General features: G+C 37.5%; 1 protein-coding gene across 1 annotated transcript in view; it reads left to right on the top strand.

The window, feature by feature from the left end:
- LACTBL1 (lactamase beta like 1) overlaps positions 1–23,181 on the top strand; it is a 530,471-nt gene extending 507,290 nt beyond the window's left edge. The window contains exon 5 of the mRNA XM_044060438.1: positions 22,203–23,181. Within this exon, the coding sequence (XP_043916373.1) occupies positions 22,203–23,181 (979 nt within the window). The remainder of the gene's footprint in view (positions 1–22,202) is intronic.
- The last annotated feature ends 915 nt before the right edge of the window (positions 23,182–24,096 follow it).

The raw sequence follows: 24,096 nt of genomic DNA, 5'->3' as shown, positions 1-24,096 counted from the left end.
AGATACAGAATGTACTAAAATGGTAGCTTATTACAAAGTGTTATTTCAGTAGTTGATTTCACAAAATTGCATGTATAACAATCCCTAAACTTTCATTTAATATGAGTTCATACGTTTTACAGGAATAGAAAATGAATCACGTTTTTCATTAAGCGATATTTCTTTGATTTTAAGTATGACATAATATTTATTTATTTATTTATTTTACATTTGTTGGCTGGGTTTGTCCAGCTGAGCTGAAGAGCCTTTTTTCAGCAAAGGCCCGAGGAGAAAAGTTCCATCATATTATACACTTATCATTATACAGTAGCATTAGCAGCAGTATTACAAAATTATTACAGTGCATTAAGTAGCAAAACAATGTTTAACAGTGTCAATAATCAGCAGTATACCAAAGTTCTTGCATGATATTCTAATAAAAAACAATAATATGTCATTGAGATGCATACAGTTTTTGGAAATAAGAGGTTAAAAAACCCAGTATAGTCATAATGTTAGCTGCATCTAGGCAAGACAGCTACTATTGAATGTTTCTCTAAGGCATTAGCTTTATAGGTTTTGGAAGACAGTTGAAAGACTAGCCAAAGAAGACTGGAGAGAACTAAGGAGAAAGAATGAGTAGAGAGCAGGAAGTAGATTGTAGTTTGGGTAGGAGGGTATGTTTAGGGAGGGAGAGTGCAGTGGCAAGACCAGTGTCTTTTAAAGTACTCTTTGGTGGCTGCCTTAAATTGTTTAGGATGTGTGAGAGTACTGATTTCTAGTGGGAGCCTGTTCCAAGCAATGGTGGGGTGATAGCTGTGCATGTCACATCCAGATTTAGTCTTGGGTTCATAGATTTGTAGCAGGTCTTGGATGGAGCTCTGGAGAGGTCTGGTGGGAGAACAATGGGAGATGAAAGAAGATAATGTTGGACAGTAGGAAGGCTGGTATAGGATAGAGTGAATAATCTGGAACTGATAGATGAGAAGCTGGTGGGGTAATTCAAGCCAGTTTAGGTGCTTTAGAAAGAGACAGTGATGGGATTTGTAGGTTTGTTGAGCAGCAAATCTAGCTATCTTGTCGTAGGCAGGGTCAAGTTTGGTCAGGAGTGATGAGTTGAGATTTGTAAGAATTTGAGAGCTATACATTAGACTGGGTAGAAGGTAAATAAGAGAGAGAGAGAGTAAGCTTGGCTTCAGAGGTGAGAAATTAGAAAAATGTTGTCTGTTAAGGTACTGCACATCAGATCAATTCAGTATCTTATATACTCCAACCTATGTCTTCAGAAACATCATTCATCATCTGTGCAGTGCTGAGGGTGAGGTGGTAACTTTGATAGTGCTGATGGCAGGATTCATATGCCATCAGCTGTTAATAGTGTGCATCATTTGTTTTATGTTCTGTGTAATTGTGTAATTGTCAGCTTTACCATCTCTCACTTGAAACACGATAATGGATGGGTCCTTTAATGGTGTTAAACATTGCAATTTTCATGTCATGTACTTCACCTTAATTTCCAGTTTATTTTCTTTTATTGTAAGTGTTACAGAAATGGATAAACATTTAAAGCTTTTAATACTGTCTTACATCCACTGTTGTATTTTGCATATGTGTGTATGTATATATATATATATATATATATATATATATATATATATATATATATATATATTTTTTTTTAATGCCTTTGAAGTTAAACATTCAATGAATTGGATGCCATAGCAGTGAAATGCTACATTTCATATTCAAGTACTTGAAACATCTAACCTGAGTCATAGCAGGAGAAGATCAAATGTGTCATAGACAATGTCTTCTAAAAATATGGCTGGTGATGGTGCATATCATCTTGAGGAGCTGGCTGTCATGTGTGCTGGATGGTGACTTGGTGCAATGACGTGAACTACATGGTGTAGGTGATTCTACAGACAGTGATGTCACAGAATCGTGCAACTCAGACCTCGAATGAGAGGTTCTGCTATGTGTAGATGAATGCTGATCTGTCCTGCATGAATTTTATTACACTGAGCCTTAACAATGTCACAGCATATTTGACACACTGAGCCTTAACAATGTCACAGCATATTTGGTACACTGACCCTTAACAATTTCACAGCACATTTGGTTCACTGAGCCTTAACAATGTCCGCATATCTTGAGAAGCACTTGTAGTACAATATGATTTGTCCCTACTTGTCCAGATAGTACCCCCTCATCTTCTCCTTCCAATGCTGATTCCAATTTTAGTCTGGAAAGTCTTCACTAGTGTACAAATGGAGATGGACATGGATGCTTCGTGTGTGATCATGGCATTATTCCTACTCTCTACCATTCTGATGTAGTGCTAGAAATGTTCAGGTATACCTGCTAGTACTCTGACCATTTCTAGCTGACTCTGTGGCAGCAAACTGAGCCTAAACAATGTCATAGCACATTTGGTGCACTGAGCCTTAACAATGTCACAGCATATTTGGTACACTGAGCCTTTACAATGTCACAGCACATTTGCTACACTGAGCTTAAGAATGTCACAGCACATTTGGCACACTGAGCCTTAACAATGTCACAGCACATTTGGTACACTGAGCCTTAACAATGTCACAGCATATTCGATACACTGAGCCTTAACAATGTCACAGCACATTTGGTACACTGAGCCTTAACAATGTCACAGCATATTCGATCAACTGAGCCTTAACAATGTCACAGCATATTTGGTATACTGAGCCTGTACAATGTCACAGCACATTTGGTACACTGAGCCTTAACAATGTCACAGCATATTTGATACACTGAGCCTTACCAATGTCACAGCATATTTGGTACACTGACCCTTAACAATGTCATAGCACATTTGGTACACTGAGCCTTAACAATGTCCGCATATTTGGTACACTGAGCCTTAACAATGTCACAGCACATTTGAGCCTTAACAATATCACAGCACATTTGCTGCCGCGCAGCCAATGTTTTATGTTTTCCTGAGGCAGCTGTGACACATCTTCACCCCCTTTGTAAAGATGCCAGTCTGCTGTCTCTGAAGTATTTCTGAAGCATTTTCATCATCCAGATGTTCCTGTGGGTCTGGAGACACTGGTGTTGAGGTACATGGAGAAATGTGGAAGAAAGATACCAAGACAGCCCCAAGTAGTATAAAAAATGGGTCTAATAAAAATAATCTACAGTCATATTTTGATATACTACCAATACATGCAACTCCTTATGAACTACAAAAGGAGTCAGTTCTGGGGATATTGCAGGTGCTGCAAAGAGTACTTATGACTGACATCAAAGATTGAAACAATACTAATTTCATGAACTTTAATCATATCCTGAATTAGGAATGGGGTCTATTCCCATCATTGTATTAGAAACCTAAGATTTGAATAAGTTAAACTGACAGCCACCTTTACTGTACTATCACCATGTACTTGACTTTGTGATCCATTGTAACTTCCTGCAGATGTATTTACATGTTGTGGGCTCTGTGAACCCATTATTAAAGTTGGCAACTGGGTGCTATCTTCTTCAGGTTGTCTCATAAATAACTAATTATCATCATGAGACATTTTACTGCTGGTATCTTCTAAATGTATTGATATAGTGGAACTGTTTATTTCTGCTGCTGACCCTATAAAGAATTAATTAAGTACAATACTACTCAGATACTGGTGTACACTGTTGTATGGTATATAATGAGGCATGGAGAGCACTTACCATGCACACTTTGTTCAAATGTCATTACCTACAGAAGTAGATGGCTCACCTGTTAATAGTAAATGTCATGTGTTGTATGTAGTTATTTCACCTGAGCAGTCATTTCTTTGTGTAAATATGTTATAGTGGCCAAATTAGCTTTCCATAGTGTCTGTCAATGCTGCAGATGTGGGTAATAACAAGTATCCACCCCCATCTCTGATTATGAGTGCCATCCTTATCTGTTCATAGTCATCTCCCCCAAATGGAGCAGAGGTATTCCTCATTTGGTGTTAAAGAATACATTTTTAAGGTATTCCCATCAGTAGAGCTATGGACCATTGTATTCTGCCTTGCACATGTTACCATATTATAGGCCCTTTTCTTGCACAGTATTAATATGCAGTTCCTTCCACCAACAACATTTATATCCATAACCACTTGGTTCCAGACCTTTGTCCTCTCAGCTTGTTTGAGTTCCCCTTTCCATAAAGGTATTTGCCATATGTCCTAAGAACTGCCATGAGGATGCAGTTCTACTCTTGGTGAAAAGTATTTTTTGTCTTCCTGGACCCCTGCTGCTGTATCATTCATTAACTTAGAACAACACAGAAAGGTAATATATTGAAGCATGATCCACGTATCAGCCAAACAACACAGCAATGAAAGCATGCCTGCTTTCATCACAAATAAATAAAAGATCAAAGAACAAAAAGAACTATGGTGACACAACATCCAAATTTATATACATATACTGCAAGTCCAAACTCTCCCAGTTAAAATTGTGTTGTATTAACCTGTATAGCATCATCCACAATTGCATAATAGTGTTGCATGGCCTTATCATAACATTGCTATCCTGTACCATTGCTAACAGCATTAAAATCCTTCCCCAACCATTGTTCTATATTTACACTGCCATGATTTTTCATTCACGAGTGACAGTCACAAATCCCACATTGTTCCTGACACAGCACATTGATGATGATGATGCAGTAGATTCAACATTACTCACTTGAAATTATGTAGTAATATATTGTATAGCATAGCCTATAAATGCAAAAAAGTACTGCAAACATTTGTCTTTCACAATGCCATCAGTATTACTTCCCCATACATTTCCAGTACTACTGTCATGACTTCAAATTTCTAAATGACATTCATGTCATCAGAATTAACATGAATCTACTGCATCTGACATTAACATAAAATGAAAACACAATTTTCTTAATAATTACTGTTCTATAAATTGGATATATACTGTTTCCCAGTCTCTTATAACTATACTGCCATTTTATCTTATTTGATAAACTCTGTGCCACCTAATTTGACTGATTACAACTAAATATGCCAATATTAAACTTAGTTATGGAAAATCAGGTTTGTTTACACATTTTGCATGCAAATTAGGCTGAGTTCTGCTTATATCTATGAACTGCAGTAATATGTAAGTGCATATGTTAACAGATTCATATAACTAGACCTTGGGTAGCTGCAGTCGAGCTATTCTGACCAGTACTGAGGCAAGCTAGCCTCGTGAATATGCGAACAAACCTAATATATCTCAAATTACCCTATGCATCTAAAAGGAAAAATCAAGTCAACAACAGTTAGATTGCATAATTGTGAAGCCTAATCCATTCCCATCTAGCATGCTGTGACATAGCCTATCACCTAAAAACATTCAGTAGCTTCTATTACACCAAAGTGACATCAACTGGAGCATTTATTAATAAAGTGAAGTAAAAGAAAAAAAATAATTTATTATTTACTAATGAACTACTTAGAAAGTCATGTTTTCAAAAAAATGAGTAATGCATGATCTTGAGGTCAGCTGTGTAAATAAAGGTTAAAACATTACTGCACAGAAGCAAAAGCACATATAAGCAAATGAAAATGTAATGATTTACTGACTCTCATTTGCCTTAGAAAAAATGTAAAATTGTTCCTTAAAAAAATTGCCATGTCTATGTGACAAAGCAGTTTGTTAAAACCAAAGATACCAGTAATAGCAGTTCCATACTTAATGACCCTACATGGCAATTGTGTTTGGTTATGATGATGTCACACCCTAGAGGGTGTGGTCCCCACCCTGTGAGCCACAGCCCTGTACTTATGTTCATCACATTAGTATTGGCAGTTTGAATGATGGCAGCACCTGTGAAGGCACTTTGCTGAGTTCCAGGCTAGTCCAATAAGAAGACCATAATGGTCTACCCCTTGCATGAGTCGTACCTGGACAGAATCAAATGAACAGTACCTTCACAGTATGGAAAATGGCTAACATAAGGCAAGAGTTGGGTGAACACCTGTCATCCTCTCTGGGCTCTAGTGTAGCCACAGGTACGATGATCTGCAAAGGTGCAGACCTGACCAGCTGGTCAAGTGTGCTGATCAGGTTAGGGTGAGAAGGCTAAAGTTCTTAAGTAAGTATTTTAACATTTTATTCTTAAATCATTGTTAAAGTAGGTTTTAAAAAAATGCAGGATAAATATTGCCTAAGTGTTGCTAAATACAACAGCAAATGCATATGTTAGTGCAAATATGTATCTATATGTAATCCAAAATGTATAAGTAACCATAAATATTGCAGTAAACAGAAATGCATCCGTATAGAAATATGGCATGTTTCTCTGCAGACATGCTTTTGTGTATAAATGCAAATGTATACATATGAGTAAAACAAATCCATACATACATACATACACACAAATATTTCAGTTTATACTATTGGTGTTATCACTGAACATGTAATAACCAGAGGTTTCTTGACTATCTTTAATCCCTATCATAAAACCTCCAACTGATTTTTGTCAGAATGTCTGTTACAGTAAAAACATTTATACTCTGACAGGACTCATTTCCAGTCCTTGTTCTTTAACCATGTCTCACAAATAATAACAACATCAATTTTCTGGGAACATAGCAAAATTTCCACTAAAAAGCTTTATTATTAATGCTCCTGGCATTAACAGCTATCATAGCTGCATCAAATGTTGCTATCTGTGAACTGTTAAATTTTTGACTTGGCCTGTGTTTGTCAAATATTGCAAAATATCTGCTGCAAAAATTCTCTTCCCTGATCTTGACAAATGTACACAATCCTATCTGAACACATGTTTTCCCAAAACTAAGCTTGGATGCTCTACACATTTCCATTTTTTAAAACAGGACATTTTTTTTTTCATGTAGGTATTTACCCCAAAAATCTTTTCATTCACAGTAACCTGACTCTCCTTTCTGTAGGTGAAGCTTACTATCTAAGATAGCTGTCAATTCCCTACTAACAGTCAGGGAATCCTTGCAGATGACATAATTTGTGCTGACATGAATAAAAACGGATCCATACTTCTTTACATTAAGGTGTTCCAAGGCTAGTCTCGCATCTTTTATTTTTGCTCCTGGCAAGCATAACACTATTTGATGTTCATTATCTTCTCTGCAGATATAAGTATCAGTTCCTCTAATAATTGAATCTCTGATTACAAGAATATCTTTCTTCACCAGCTCTGATGAATCTTCAGCTTCTAATACAGTAATATCTGTTCTATCAATTGTTATGAAAGATAGATCTTCATCACCATTAGACTTATTAATCTTATTGTTTTCCTTGTGTATTAAAGTCTCATCCAGCTGGTATTGTAAATCCACAGCTTGAAATATGTAATCAACATTTGTTTTTCTCTTTTTTTTCTTACACTAATGTTCTCCGATCCTTCCACATTCAGTTTTTATTTCTTCCTTTTTACCTGCCCCTTGCCTCTTTTTTTTTACCTTCTCTTTTGGAAAAATGATACCTGAATGATAACTAAAGGTTTTCAGACAGAAAAATATTATCATTCCCCGTAACCTGTATGTTATATACCAAAGCAGTGTCCTTTTTAGCACATATTCTCTTTCAGTCATTAATCAGTTTCTTTTTCTTTCTTATTATTTGTTGTAAACTTCTTCCTTTCTTTCTTTTTTGTTTCCTTATTAAAAAAAAAAAAAAAAAGAAAACGGATCTTCAGATTGCTGAATACTTGCATCCAGAATTCAAAAGTTGTTAGGGGCATCATCTTGTTTCATAGGAGATGAATGATCTTTGCAGACAATATACACATCATTTCCTAAATTTGTTCTATTTTTTTCTTTGCCTAATATTATTTATTTCACCAGTCCAGTCATTAATATATGAAACAACTGTTCTCTAAGCCATGCCAATTGCACAAGTGCAATCATCATCATTAAGTCTAGGTTTACTTCTAACAATTTTAAGCAAATCATCCAGTCTTTGATTTGAGGAACACAGATCAGATGTTACCTTTAAATATGCATAGCATTTAGTACAATGTACAAGATATTTGTGCATTAGCAAATCGCTAATTGCATACTCATTTAAGGAATCCATATTGTGTTTCAAATGAATAAAATATTATAAAAAAAAAGAATAATCAAACTCAGTAACCACAGAATTCAAAGAGAACATAAATCAACTTCTATGAGAAAAAAAATTACATGAACAATATATAACAAAATGCTAAAGTAAGTACAGTAAAGTTGTTCTGACCATACAAGTTCTGCAAGCCAGAAAAGAGTTGTAAAGTCGCTCTCAAAGGCAGTAGCTTCTGCTTTCTATCACTTGCAGTCATGCTTCATTTAACAGTAAAGATCAATAAATCACAAATCAAGGTAGGATTGTTTAGATATGCTCAGAAATTTCCTCTCTGCAGTCTGTGTGGATTTATAGCTGTCTAGGACCCTTGGGGTGGCTAGAGCTTGCCTGTCTAAAACCTATCCCTTTGTAACAACTGACAGTAAAATTAAAGGTAAAACAACAAAATATGAATCAAAGTAAATCTTGTTAACAAGCGAGCCCTTCCTACCTACAAACAGTGAAAAACAGTGATAACAAATAAAATATAAATTCAAATAAAACTTCTCTAACCAGTCAGCTCCAAAGTAAATCCGCAAACCAAGGTAGGATTATTTAGTATACATATATAAAAATGTAAATGTGTAGAATTTTACATATAAATACATATGCATGAATATATATATATATATATATATATATATATATATATATATATATATATATATATATATATATATATATATATATATATATATATATATATATATATATATGTGTGTATATATATATTCTAAGTCTTTTGGATTAAGCACTTGGGCTTCAGACCAGTTGTTTTACATTAGGAAGGTTTGTGGCCTGCACTGTTGTGGCAGGAAAGGTAGCTTACATTCTTCTAAGTTGGGAACTGCTGATTGAGGGCTCAGTGTCTGTTATTCTAAAAGTGTATTAGTTCTGGTTTAAGCACTTGGGCTTCAGGCCAGTTATTTTACATTAAGAAGGTTCGTGGTCTGCACTCTTGTGGGAGGAGAGGCTGGACTCTGCCCTTCTGAGCTGGGAATTTCTGGTTAAAGGCTTATAGTGCCTGCATATTTGAACTGTTTCTTGCTGAAATTGGTACACCTTGTTTGCTGTAGCATAGACTAGATCCAGGCCTGCTGAATCTAGCTTTGTTTATATGCTTGTTGTTTGTTTACTTGTTATTTCCCTGAAACACTAATTCCACCTAAAACATGGCTTTTCAGCGCTTCTGTGGATCCCTAGTGATATCTGCATTGCTTACTGTATTTATTTCCTTGTTTCACTTGAATGAAAATTACTGTTTGTCGTTTTTGCATTTAAGTTACCTGTAGCACATTGCATTTAAGTTACCTGGCACTTGCTCACTAAAGCAATTATATAGGTCAGCGCTAAAAAATTAAAAGCATTACACCCTCACAAACTCCCCTTGAGTACCTTGTTCCCCATTGGCCCTTTTTTTTTCAATTATAAAGGAATTCCCAATAATATTCTAGCATGTCCAAAGGTCAGTTGTCAATCTCCTCTCCGGTCCAGCTGGTGAATCTGGGAATCTTGAGGCAATGTTAAAACTGCCTCATGTACACAGACAACCCTCTCCTCCTCACAACAAATTCCAACACATGTGAGAGATGCAACCATATAGCCAAACTGGAGGCTAAGCTCTCTCAACTCAGTACTCGCGTAACCAGTCAGGAGGAAAAGGAAACCACACTCACTACAATTCCAATCTCACATAGACCTACCACGACAGCAAACCAATCACATAAACACACAAAAACATACTCAGAGGCTCTAAATAAAAATCTGCCTAAGCAGCAGAGACCTCCAAAGCAGACACCCAAGCAACCGCTACCCCAAAACAAAACACATGCAACACATAGCTCACAAAGCCAGTGTGCCGAACAGTCACAGCCCTTAAGGCTAAACAACACACCTGATACACTTGTAATAGGTGACTCTATCATCAGGCACACTGATGTCCCGTTCACCAGGCTGAACAAGGAGAAGGTCACGGTGAGCTGCCTGTCGGGCGCTAGGATCCACCACATAACACAAGCACTCATGTCACTCCAAGGCAAGTACAAATATGACTCAGTCATTGTCCATGCTGGTGTGAATGACCTGAGATGTACCTCCCTGGACTACATGAAAAGAGACATAGAGGAGCTCTCTGAGCATGTAGCCCAGGCTGGTATGACCCTGACCTTGAGTAGCATCTTACCTTAACCAAGAATGATGTCACAATATGAAGACAAGATGATCAATTTCAACAATTGGCTTAAGTATTGTTGTCATTCAAAGGGGATCCAATGTCTGTCAGCCTGGGATGACATGCTCAACAAGCCACGATGCTTCGCTAGGGACGGCTTGCACCTATCACCCCTGGGCTTTCGGATATTGGCAAAGGCTCTTGCTACCCCCATAGTGCCTTTTTTAGGCAAGGCTCAAAAGCCAAACCCACCTCCATAGGTATCACAAGGGATAAGAAACTAAGAGTAATGCTACTTAATGCCAGAAATCTAAACCTCAAGAAGCATGCACTCGAAACTCTCCTTAGTATGGAGAACATCGATATCTGTGCAGTAACAGAAACCTGGTTCAAGGCTCCCGAGAGCACCCCAGCACTACCAGGTTATACCTCATACCATGCTTTTCGGCCCCAAAACTTGGACCAAACCATAAAAGGAGGGGGAGTATCAATATTCGTCAAAGATACCCACACCTCCAGGTTGGTGGCACAGCACGAAGCATCAGAGACTATTCATGTGCAACTAACAATGGGTAAAACTGCCTTCCAGTTTATAGCCTGCTACAGACCACCCTCCCAAACCCAGGAACTCCACTCGGCCTTCCTGAGAACACTGGAAAATATGAAGGTCTCTCCAAACACCATTGTATTGGGCGACTTCAACTACCCAAACATAGACTAGGAACATTACTCTAGCTCCAACACCCTAGCCCAAAGGTTCCTAGAATTTATAAACTCAAATGCTATGGAACAACTTGTTACCACTCCCACAAGAGGGGAAAACATACTGGACTTGATCATCACCAACATGGGGACTCTATGCTCCAGACCAGAAGTGTATCCCTCACTGGTAAGATCAGACCATAAACTAATCTCACTGGATATTCACATCCCGACCCCACCCCCTGCCCAGAAAACCACAGTGAAAAACTTCTCTAAAGCAAATTTCACACTCCTCAAAACTGAGGTGGAATCCTTCAAAGCCCCCGGGCCTGTGGAAAATACTGCCCAGACCGCAGAATCCTTTATAAACGCATTCTATGAACACCTTCAGGAATGCATGGATCATGTAATCCCAAATAAAACCAAGACCCAATCCTCCAAAGGCAGACCTCCTGTCTGGTGGACCCCAGCCATAAACAAACTATACAATAGATGGAGGAAGCTACTACATGATAGAGCAAAATCCCAAAAAGGGAAGGCATCTCTGATCAGTATTAGCAAAAAACTACGGGCACTCATAAAATCGCCTAAGGCCAGCTTCGAGAGAAAAATTGCACAGGACACTAAGGATAATCACAAGGCTTTCTTTAGTTATGTTAGGAACCTGGGTGGGAATTCCCAGATATGCTCAGAATTAGTCCAAAATGACAAAAAATACACCAAACCCACAGACATCACCAACATCCTAGCTGACAGGTTCAGCGCACACTTCTCCCCCCCTCCCCACCAAAAGGGCAAATATCTATCCCAGCAGAGTGCTGCCCCCCCTGACATCTCAGATGCTCAGGTAAGAGCTCCAAAGCAAAAAACACAGCATCAATGGGACAGACGGTGTCCCGGGCTGCGTCCTACATGAACTCCAAGAAGAGCTAAACCCAAACATAAAACTACTGTTCAGTCTCAGCCTTACTACAGGATATGTACACAAAGAGTGGCATACAGCAACGGTGGTCCCTCTCCACAAAGGTGGTGCCTCAATGGATCCTGGAAACTATCGCCCCATAAGCCTGACTAGCTTGGTCTGCAAAGCTATGGAAAGGATCATCATGGACCTTATAAATAATTATATTGGGGACCTACAGACACTGGATCCTACCCAGTTCGGCTTTGTTAAGGGCAGATCCTGCCTCTTATACCTGATTGATTTCTTTGAAACAGTCACCAAGGCCATTGATGAGGGGAAGGTGGTCCACACAGCCTACCTGGACCTCGCAAAAGCCTTCGATACAATACCCCACTCTGGCATTATAGATAAGCTCACCAGCTTAAATATGAACCCCTATGTCACTAGATGGGTTGCAAACTGGCTCAAGGACAGAACCCACATGGTTAGAATTGTTGGAGCCATGTCAGGCTCCAAACCAGTTACAAGTGGCATCCCACAAGGCTCAGTCCTGGGACCTCTCTTGTTCGGTGTATATTTTTCAGAGGTACAGGCCAACACAGAAGGACTGTGGCTGACCAAGTTTGCAGATGACTGCAAACTTGGCACCATAATCGACTCTCCAGCCCTCCTCTATACTCTTCTAACAGTAACACCTCTTGTATTAATTGCTTTATATTTTTTTTATTCCGTACTTCCATGATAGCTTTCAATTTTTCCTTTCTCTTACCACCCCATGTTTTTGTGGTAAGACGTTATCTTTTATTAACTTAGCTGCACACTAATATATCCCATTTGCGTCTGTAATGTTGCATGAATCTGTATGGGCAGTCCTAATTACTGTGTTCATTTGTTTTATCAAATGTCTAACATTTTCGGTTTCACTGAATTTCTGTAGTCTATTTCTTTCATTGACATTAATACGTCTGTCAGTTTCTATTAAATCAAGCAACTCTTCTCTTAAATTGTTTTCTTCTAAATTGAGGGCACATTATTTGTTTTCCACTTCCTTTGGGCATTCAATAGAAACTTCCAGAGCATCTTCCTGTGTCACATTCTCTTCCGTTTCATCCTGTGTCAGCTGTTGCTCTTTCATATGGGAGCTCACTGGCCTATCACTCCACAACACTGAGTGCTTCAGAGATGCTAGATTTTCCTGTTCATTCTCTTATTGTGCAATTTCAACTGAACATTTGTACTGGTTTCCTATGAAAGGCTCCAAAGTATCTTCATATGGCAACTTATCAGATGTTTCCTGCTCCACTGGTTTCTCCTTAATTTTGGATCCATTGCTCTATCCTGCTCTGATGTTATCTGAGTTAGATTTTCTGCACTGAATGCTTCACTTCGCAGGTAATCCATAACCTCAGTTTCTATTTATTTAACTTCTCCATTACTAAACCTGTTTTCTACTTTTACTCCTTGTTTTCTTATTTTTTGTATTGCAAAATTTTTCATATCTGGATCCCTCTGCCTGTATTTCTTTGCACATATCCTTGCTCTTTTTGTATTAATTAGTTTTGTTTTCTCCTTTGCATACATATTGCACCATATTAAATCTCTTTATCTTCCCCATGTCCATATTTCTTCTTTAGATGTCTCCTTCTCCTCCTGTTTCTCCTTACTTTGGGGAATCATTGTTTCATCATGCTGGGATGTAACCTGTGTTAGACTTTCTGCACTACATTCTTCACTTTGCAAGTAGTCCATAACTTAATCTTCTATTTTTTTTTACTTCTACTTTACTAATTTCTGTACATTGTTCCCTCTTTGTGATCTTATGTTTCTTATTGTGATTTTTTTCATATCTGGATGCTTTTGCCTGTATTTCTCTTTGGATATCTTTGGAGCTGGCATTTTTCTGTTGATTAATTTAGCTTTCTCCTTTGCATAAATATTGCACCATATCAGATCTCTTTTTCTTTCCTATTTAGGTTAGATCAGTGTCTGGAGCATTCCTATGTCATTATTGATAATTTTCTTGATAATTATTTCCATGGCTTTACATATGATACTAATGAGACTTAGGAGTCTATAGTTTCCAGGGTCTATAGACGGTCACCCTTTGTGCAGAGAGATGACTGTTGCTGTTCTCCATTCATGAAGCACTAAGCTTGTTTGGAGGCTCTAGTTAAATAGTAATTCCAGAGGGACGGATAGGTCATGTTTCATGCTATTTTGAAGGCATCCTGGGTTGTTGTCTGGGCCAATTGATGCAGTGTCCCTGGCCTTAGAGAGAGTATTAAGGATTTGTTCCCTAGTGATAGCAGGGGGAAGTTATATTTGATGGTATTTTGTGAGGGAAAGATGAGGGGGGAGAGAGGGGTAAATTTGGAGCTAATTTTGTTGGCCAGTAGGTTTGCTATATTTTCTGGGTCAGTATATGTGGCTTCATTAACAATGAGTTCTGCACATAATTCTGTATTGCCTTTGAAGTTGTGGACATAGTCAAAGAATGTCTTGTAGTTGTCAATGGCCTGGGAGGCCAAATTTATCTAATATTTGGTGTTGGCAGACTTTATTTGTCCTTTGAGTTGTTTGTTTTGTTTGATAAGAGTGCTTTCATCCTGCTGGATGCTACAACTCCTAATTTTTGCCATGATTTTCTTACTTCTGTTAAAAAGCCTACTGATGTTGTGATTCCACCAGGGTGGCTTGTTTCTAGGTTTGTTCTGTACTTCTTCCTGGTGGGTACAGCTGCATCTGTACAGCTATTAGCATGCCTGTATATGGCTCTGTGAACAGTTCCACATAGTCAGCAGTGTTCTCATGGTTTATGGGGGCTTGAATTTTTTCCAGGTTATCACTTAATAGTAAGACAGTAGCTTTAGAGCGGTTCCTGAATATTCTGGTTCCGTATTTTATTTTTATTTTAAAGGAAACCATTTTGTCATCTGACCTTACCAGAGAAGGCATTACACTAGGGGGTGTGCAGCACTCTCTAGTATTAGCGAGGAGCAGATCCAGTATGGCTGAAAACCTGGTGGGTGTACTGACACTCTGGCCCAGGGAGTTTGTGTTTACAAAATCCAGGAATCCCTGTGCCTGTATGTTTCATGTTGGATATGATTCCCAGTTAATAGTGGGATAATTAAAGTCACCCATGAATATGATATTGGGTTGGATGGTGAATTTTCCAATAAGTTTAAATACATGTTTTGGGATTCCTGAGTCATGGGGGGGGTGCTATAGCTTGCAAGAAATTTGTATAGGACTTTACTTATGGTGATTAGAATGTGGAAAAGCTCAAGTGCATTGTCCTATTTGACCACCCTTGAGGTATATTTATTTTTTATATAAATTAAGACACCTCCACTTTTAGCCCCTCTCTGTGTAGTAGATGGTCTTTAATATGTGGAAGGCATTATAACCCTGCATTGTTGGTTTGTTCTACATGGCTCTAAACATGTCTTAATGATGACACAGAAATCAGCATTCTTAAGGGTGAGGAGAGTTTCTAGGGAGTGGAGTTTTTTTTTATTAGACTCCTAGCACTGAACAGCAACATCTTTAGATTTCTTTTGTCTAAAAAAGACACAATGGGGAGGAAAATGTCTCAGCCAATATTCAAAAGAGTAAGAGAAGAGAGGTGCAGACCATCCTCAGCAAAGCAGCATAGTCTGTTGACCATCTCCTTCCATGCTGACAAACATTGCAACCCCTTAGAATAACACCAGAAACCAAGCCAATTATTAAAGTCAGCCATTTTGTTTGTTCATATTGTGGCATCATCCTTGGAGATGGTAAAATGCTGCTCATTGCTAAGCTCATACCAGCCTGGGACACATATTCTGAGAGCTCCATGATGATTTTCTTCATATAATCTAGGGAGGTACTTCTCAGGTCATTAACACCTACATTGACTATGGCTGAGTCATACTGGTACTTTTGGTCCAATGCCCTGAGTGAATTTGACCCCTGATAAGCAACTGCTGTGGCTTTCCCCTTACTCAGCCTGGTTAGAGGGACATCAGTGTGTCTCACAATGGAGTCTTCCAATGACCAGAATGTTGAATTGCATGGTGGCTTTTTATATGGACTTAGAAGTAGAGGCTCTGTGAAATGTGGCTGTTACGTGTTGATGTGAGTGTTGTTTTGAAAAAGTGCATTTGAGGCTGCTGAGGGTATTTGTTATGTGTATTTTGTCTAGGAGGTCTAAGGGGTTTAGGAAAGTTACATTTAAGTGTCTCAGTATATGTGGGTCTATGTGTCTGCTTTGTAATGTGTGTGATGGGTGCAGAGTGTGTGTACTACTGACAACCTAATTGACATTAGGAGTGATTTATGTGAGAGCTTTGCCTCCAGTGACATCATGCAAATACACGTGTCACATACCATATCAATTTGTTTGAAAATTAACTGGTTATCAATAAACATGAGGCAATTTCTACATTGCCTCAGGGTGCCCATATTCACCAAGTTACTAACAGAAATATGCAGTGGGTGCAGCAGTAGCATTGTCACCTCACAGCAAGAGGTTATCCAGTTCATTCTCAGCTGGAGTGGCTTCTGTGCAGAGTCTGCATTTCCTCTTTGCATTCATGTGGGTTTTCTCCGGGTACTCCAGTTTCCTCCCACATTACAAAGACATGCGTTTGGAGCATTTCTTCCTGGGCCTCCACTGAAAATTGGCTTTGTTCCAAGTCAAACTTTCCCGATAAACAAATGTTAAATAAATAAATAAAAATAAATAGTGGAAAAGTTCACATGCATTGCAACAGACCCTTTTTTACTGATTAGACAGTTGATGTGAGAATATAAAGTAATGTCAGGAGCATCTGGTATGCAACTCGGGCAGTGCTTGTCACTGCAAACTAGTTATCTCATGCAACTAGGCATTGGTGAAATTTTAGTGGTGCTTTCACAGGAAAAGTGTCAATTAAAAGTGTCTGCATCTAAACAGGGCACTATCAAACACATGAGGGGAAACTATTAAGTGGACTCTAATGATTTATGGATGAAGTATTTAGGCAGATATTCTGAAGTTGGGTTAGATAGCAGTAATTCAAGAAGTACTTACTGAAAAGAAAGAATTAGCTTGTCAAGAATGATGAAAGGAGGACAGTCACCTGAATGGCTATTGCCTAGCTATAATAGTGCAGGTCTCACCCGGCTTCATGCTGCTGGGATACAATACTCCTTTGCTTCTTTTCTCATTAAAAGCTAAACAACACCACTGATCCCAAGATGAGAAGCAGGCCACATGCTCTTTGGTGATCAACAGCTTTGTCCCAGATAATGTGATACCTTGAATTGCAACTAGCCCAGTCAGGAAGGTCAAACACAGATACCCACTGCCCAATCAAAAAAAGTCAGGAATCAATGCATTCTACTCCTTCTCTCACCAGGAGAAAAATATAAGCACACATTACAAGTTGGCACCTATGTAGCAATTATTAGGCTTTCCAGTGACCAGCAGTCTCCAGGAAATAATATCCATATGATCCTTCTCTCCCAGGAGCAAAACAGAGGCACTAGTCCCAAGAAAAGCAGAATGTGGCTATCTAATTATTGGTGGTCTTGAAGCAGATGTTGTAGAATTTAAAGGTAAGATGGAAAAATGGGTTAATATCCTAAGAGCTGCAGTGTGCACTTAGCAGTTAGATATGAAAGAGGGGGTAATGTAAGCATTGGTTATCTAAGTGGAGAGTCACTAATTTTAAAAGGGCCAGATAGATTGGAAAGGGGATGGAACTTTGTATTTTGTTTCTATTGGATACAGTGGGATGGCCAATAAATTTAAATAGCTGAAGGACAGTGATTCCATAAAATGATAATTGCGTGCTTACTCACAATAGCCGATGAAATTAGAGAGCGGAGATATGTGGTCAAATTAACATAAGGGGCAGGCGACTAGAAAATCAGTTGAATTTAAAAAACAACACCAGGGTGAGAGGGTGAGGAAACATTTAATTTCTATGTGACTCACAAGAGACACAGCTCCGGTCTCTTTCCTAGTTTAAATATGCATTTAAAAGCAGAATACAAATAAAACAGTATAAAGAAAATAAATCGCAGTATGCAGAACAGAAGACAGCAATGAAGCAATACAAGAAAGCAACAACAAACTACATTTCCCTCACAGCAAGTTGTGGCAGTCCGGGTGAACATTTCCAGTAAAACCTTTTCAGATGTTATTGGAAAATATGGTGCATACATTAAATGATTCTGCTTCTTGCTGCTTAAAGGCATTTTAAATAACACTGGGAACTATGACTAAAAATATATCACATGCATAGCATTTCTATGCTACAAAATCCATGCAGATAAATAGTGCACAAAAATAACTACCTCAGGAAGCTGTTGTCTTTCAGGAAATAGGAACAGTATCCACAATTATTGCACCAGAGTTATACATGAATTGCATTATAGCAAAAATCTATGGCAACCATACAGGTCATTATGTAATTTTGTCTTGTAGTATACGGACTGGTCACAAGGATGAAGCCCAAGTGACTAAATGATCTACCTAGACAGGAATAAATATCATACTAACCCACATTCCACTTCTGTGAGTTATTGCTGTTATGCAATGCATTTGATTCCTTCTTTTATAAACATAAAAATGGAGAGTAGAGTTATTTATTATCTTGTGAAAATGCTTTAATTATGCTAATGGTTATCACTCTTTTTTGCTTCTTGCATTACTACACATTTATTTTGATAAATATAAAACACAGAAAAAAAACAGACTATATATAATATGTAGTTTGCACTTGGTTGAATCAAAATGAACCAATGTGTGATGTTGGGTCCATCTTATTAAATCAATTTTCATGTTTTTGACATAATAAAGTGGGAGTGTTTCTCTGTAGAAAAAGAGGTATTAGTATTCAGTAAGATTCTTCAGGCTGTAAATTGCAATGGATATTGAAAATAGCAATATTTAGTATTGACATAAATGTTATGTATATGGCAAAGGTAAACGTATTTATGTGTCCCATGCCAATTGTGCTTTCCATCATATAACTTTTAATGAAAATTGTAAACTACAGTTGTTAATAAGAAAAGTTTAGTGAGTAGTTTTGAAATGATTCTGCTGATGTTTATAAATGATGATTATGACAATTCCAGCACACTTGTCATGTCAGTGGGTTATTAATGGTGTAATGGGATTATGATAGTCTTTCTAAACCACATTTCTTGCTTTGTGAGTCATTTTAAAATGTGTAAAACAACTGTTAAATTTATGTTATAGCAATATTGAATATGAGTTTTGCAGTAGGGATGTTTTCTTTGTGGAGTACAATGCCATGATTCAATTTAGCCTTTGTGTTTTGGGGATCTATAAATATTCTATGAGACATTATCACAGAATTTATTCATAGATGAAATCACTCAGCGAATTATCAGATGAATGTATTATTGCTGAATCAGCCAAGTTTTATATCCAGCTATTGTACAACAGCAGCTGAATTATCATTTAAGTAAACTAGCACACAAGGAAAACATGCTTACTTATGATTCACTGCAATTTCTCTCCTTTTGTGACACGATAACTATTTATTTTAAACTGAATAAAGCTGCATAAAATTCAGTAGACAGATATAATATCTCGTGTGTTTTTGCAACTAAAGTATGGCTGCTGTTAACCCCATATAATGAATGACAAACTTACTGAAGAAAGAATTACTGTTCATACAAATAGCCAGAACTCGGCCTAATCTCCTAGTGTAGTCAACATGTTATATGAAAACCAAATGGTGTAACAAAGTGTTAAAGACACAACTTTTGAAAACAATGTGACCATAAATGATTAAGGTTTCTGCATCACAGTCAGGGAGTTCAGTACTAGCATGCCATTGTTTATAAGGATTTTGCATGTTTTTCTTACACACACACATATAAAATAAATCAGTGCCACCCAAGAACTTATGGAACTGACTAGTATAAAGCTCACCTTGTGTTCAGAACAGGGCGGTGAGGTGAACAAAATCCAGTCAGTGAGTGTAGCTATACATACATAAATAATATAAATACATAGATATAGTAAGATTCAGATTTCCTACCATCTCCTAAAATATATTGGTTCAAATGATTAATTTTAGATGTCCATACATGTGCTGTACATGCCTTTGCCTTAATGGCTAAGATTTTGGCTGAAAAGGGTTTGAAATGGACAAGTTTGTGCATCCTATTAAATAAATTAACTTAAATTGCAGCAACACTAATACCAACATGCTCCATAGTATTTGTGGATTGTTTAACCCTGGTAAAATAAAAGGAACCATCACTGATTTGCTTCATATTTAGTAATATGAAGACAGTAGGTATGGATCTGACTCATAACCTGATGATGAGGTAACATTCACATGTTATGTGCTTTGAGGTAATTCCCATGGCACTCTCATGTACTGTGGCATGCCAAAGCTTTATAGTGCAGGAGTTTGTTGCTGCAGTACATTCAGAAATGTGCAAGACTGAGAGTCAGGAGTTCATATTCTCAGTTAAATGATGGGAAAAAAACTAAATTACAAAAAAAAAAAAAAAAACTGCCTACCTATCAAACAAAGAATAGACTTATTACTATGTGCATTCTTATTTAAATTGGACCAAATCTGAGCATAACCTTCAACCTTGCCAAAACAAACATCAGTGCATAAATCATAGTTTCCCAGTTCTAGCACCCAAACTCTCGGACTCCTACCTCCTGTCTCAAAGTCTCCTCCTCTTATTAAAAATTCAGATCACAATATAAAGTTTTTTTTCTGAAACAAGTATAAATGTGCACTAAGATGACATATCACTTAATGCATCTCACATCTTCCATCCTATCTAAGTTTTAGTTCCTATACATTTTCTTACCTCCCTTCTCATTCCATCTGCCTACTTAAAGCCTACTTGGCTATTCCTCCTGTTTCACTCAACATTACCTCATGTACTGGAACTATCTCATATATCTAAACTAAGCGGGGTGGGTTTGGCATAACAATTAAAGTTTTTACCTCATAGACACAAGGTACATGGTTTTATTCTGACTCAGCTTATTGGCAAGGCTTAAAATGGCCCTTTAGGGTAGTTAGCATAGTATTCACCTAAACCAAATGCATACAGATTTAAGCTCTGTACATACCCTATAACAACTATATAACAAATGTCCAATTTTCTATTTTTAAGACTTAATATTTGTTCCTGTGTAATTTTATTTAACCAAGCTGCGCAAGAAACTAGTTCACAGAAATCAGCGCAATAACCCAGTAAACAAAATAACAAACATATATACACAAATAAATAAATAAACATGCAAATAAAATAAATAAACATAATTGAGAAATGTTAAATGTATTTCCATGTAGAAAACTTAATTTTAGTTTATGTACATCCTATGTAAATCATCACCACATTTATCTAAATGGTATGAACATTTCCAGTTCTTCAAACATTTAAAGTCCCTGTCATAAAATCTCATGTCGGTACTAGGTTACAATTAAAAAAAACTCAAGCTCTATACTGTAAAAATAAGCATACTACCCAAAACAACTGTCCTTACTTATTAAAGTGAAACCCCTTGATAACAAGTCCATTGTTAATTTAAAAATAAATAAATAACTACAATTATAAACAATGAAATAAAAATAAAACCACAATCATCTAGCTGGAGTATGGTATTGCTGGCAAATAGATTCAAAAACAAACTAAGAAAAAACTAATAAAGCACTATACTACCAACTAATCTAATACTAATCTGAGGTGTACTACAGGAAAATTACAACCTTTCCCAGGAGTACCTTATTTAAAAATGTTATAACATGCAACAGAATCGGAGTTAGAAAAACATCCATACCAAGCCAGTCAGTTCATAAAAAGCTGCAGAAATTGCGTAAATTTACATTATTCAATAAGCATTTTTTGCAGCTATAGTAACCCATTGAAATTTATTGGAAACATTACTTAAAAAAAGAAAAAAAATGGTTAAATAGAATTTATGTTTGTCCATGCTGTGTACTATATAATCCTGTACTCTGAAATTAGGAAACCTAAGTTTGCAATACAAACAGACAAACATTGTGTGTTTTTGTGTGTGATTGTGTGTGTGTGTGTGTGTGTGTGTGTGTGTGTGTGTGTGTGTGTGTGTGTGTGTGTGTGTGTGTGTGTGTGTGTGTGTATTCCCTATTTTTATTAAAATGTACATGCTGGCCATATTCACGGGGCTGTGAGTAATAGCTACAAGTTTAATACAGTGATGTGCATGTTAAAGTTGTGACTCACTAAATTTCTGTTTTCATTGTGCACTCAAACAAATTTATGTCAGTGTAGCCAAACTGATAGCTCATGGATGTGTTTTCTTACATCTTTTTTAGATGTCATTACAGCAACCTGGCATTTTCCTTGTTGGCTCATGTACTGTCCGAACATGTTGCTGATGAAGATTACCAAACCTGGATCTCTGAAAATGTTCTTCAGGCTATTGGAATGGAAGACACACAATTTGATGTCACACAACAATCTTACTCTCAGCTAGCTGTAGGATTTTACAGCAGTGGTCAGCCAGCCCCATTATATGACCTGGGTTGGTATAGACCTTCAGGTCAGATGTATTCCACAGCTGCTGATCTTGCAAAGCTGGCCATGGTTTTTCTTGGATCCTACCATCGGCAAGTACTACAGGCAGATACAGTCAAGACCATGTTGACCCCTCTGTTTCATTGTTCTCAGGACTACTTTGCCAACAAGACAGGAACCCCATGGGAGATCAATGAGCAGCATGGATATGATGTCATTAGGAAGGATGGTGACCTAGATGGCTATTCTGCCACATTTTCTCTAGTCCCAAAAATCAAGCTTGGTCTCATCATCCTGATGTCTGGAACAAGGCCGCAGGAAGAAGAAGTGGTTTCCAGATCATATGATTACCTCATACCTGCCGTAGAAACTGCATTTCGTGAGGCTAATAAAGTCCTTTCTTCACCCCCAAACCCTTACCCATATGTCGGCTACTACACTTATGCAAACCTAACTTATTATGAGATCAAGGCAAGTCCTGATGGCATCCTGGTCATGCAACAGTTTGGACCTCATGTCGATGACCTCATTCCCGAGAAGTACAGGACTATAAAGCTTAGCTATATTGAAGAACGAGTCGTGCAAGTTGTCTTTGAGAAAGAGTACCCCTGTATTCTACATCTAAACTCTGCCACTGTTTCTCTAGAAAAGCAGGATGGGCAGCTTTTTAACTTCTACCCATTTAATCGGAAAGGAGTGTCACCTGGCTTTGATGCTCCAGGACTCAACACATACAATGTCCGTCGCATGCATTCAAGGCCAATCTTTTCAACATAGGAATGCCAAGTTTAATGTCTGCCAAATGACTTGAATTTTGTTGTATATTCCTCTTAATAGAATGATTGCTTAGGTTACCTGCACCAGTTTTGTCATGAAAAGGAAGCACATGGAGAAAGTAAATAAGGACAGTAAATCCTATGGAAAAAAGCCAGGACTTTTTTCTCATGTAAGAGTCACAAACTTTCAGACCAGCAATGACTGTATAGCACTCTACTCCTGCATACAAAGTATTTTCTCTTTGCTTCGTATACTGCAAAACATGTTAATGTCTCTGTATGCATGCATACTACCCCATTTAAACAGTGTACGTGCATTATCACCAGTGCGCTCGGCATACTACACACGCTTACTGATATCCTTATTTGTCACCTGTGTAATCTTATCAGATCTATCAAGTGCACAGACACACACACACACACACACACACACACACACACACACACACACACACACACACACACACACACACACACGCACACATACACGTCCTTTTCTCAGGAGACAAAGGGGCAAAAACTTAGTGAGCAAGACAAAACAATAAAAAAAGGCTGTGTTTTACCATATAAACTCAGCAGGTATATAAAAGCAGCTAAAAGAACAGTTAAAAAGTTCTTTGTTGAATGAAATAACACCTTGCTGAATTTGTGCACTAGTGTCAGGTGTGTGGTAAAAGAAAAAAAAAGCTTTGCAAAATTTAGTAATGTTTTCTAAAGGTAAAGGCAGAGAAAAAAGGTACATAGTCACAAAGCAGATACTGATAAGAGGACAGTTAAAGAATACACCAATATAGACAATCACACATGCGAAGCAAATATTGGATTATATACTTTCCATGTAAAACCTTAAAAAGTATTTTGCTCTTTAACCTATTTCAGAACATATTCTAGAGTCCATTTATAGAATATCTAAATT

The sequence above is a fragment of the Protopterus annectens genome, chromosome 2.part0 (assembly GCF_019279795.1).
Source record: "Protopterus annectens isolate FY-2018-M chromosome 2.part0, PAN1.0, whole genome shotgun sequence".
Classification (NCBI taxonomy): Eukaryota; Metazoa; Chordata; order Ceratodontiformes; family Protopteridae; genus Protopterus; species Protopterus annectens.
Note: the sequence above shows the minus strand (reverse complement) of the source record. Positions and strands in the feature narration are given on the sequence as shown.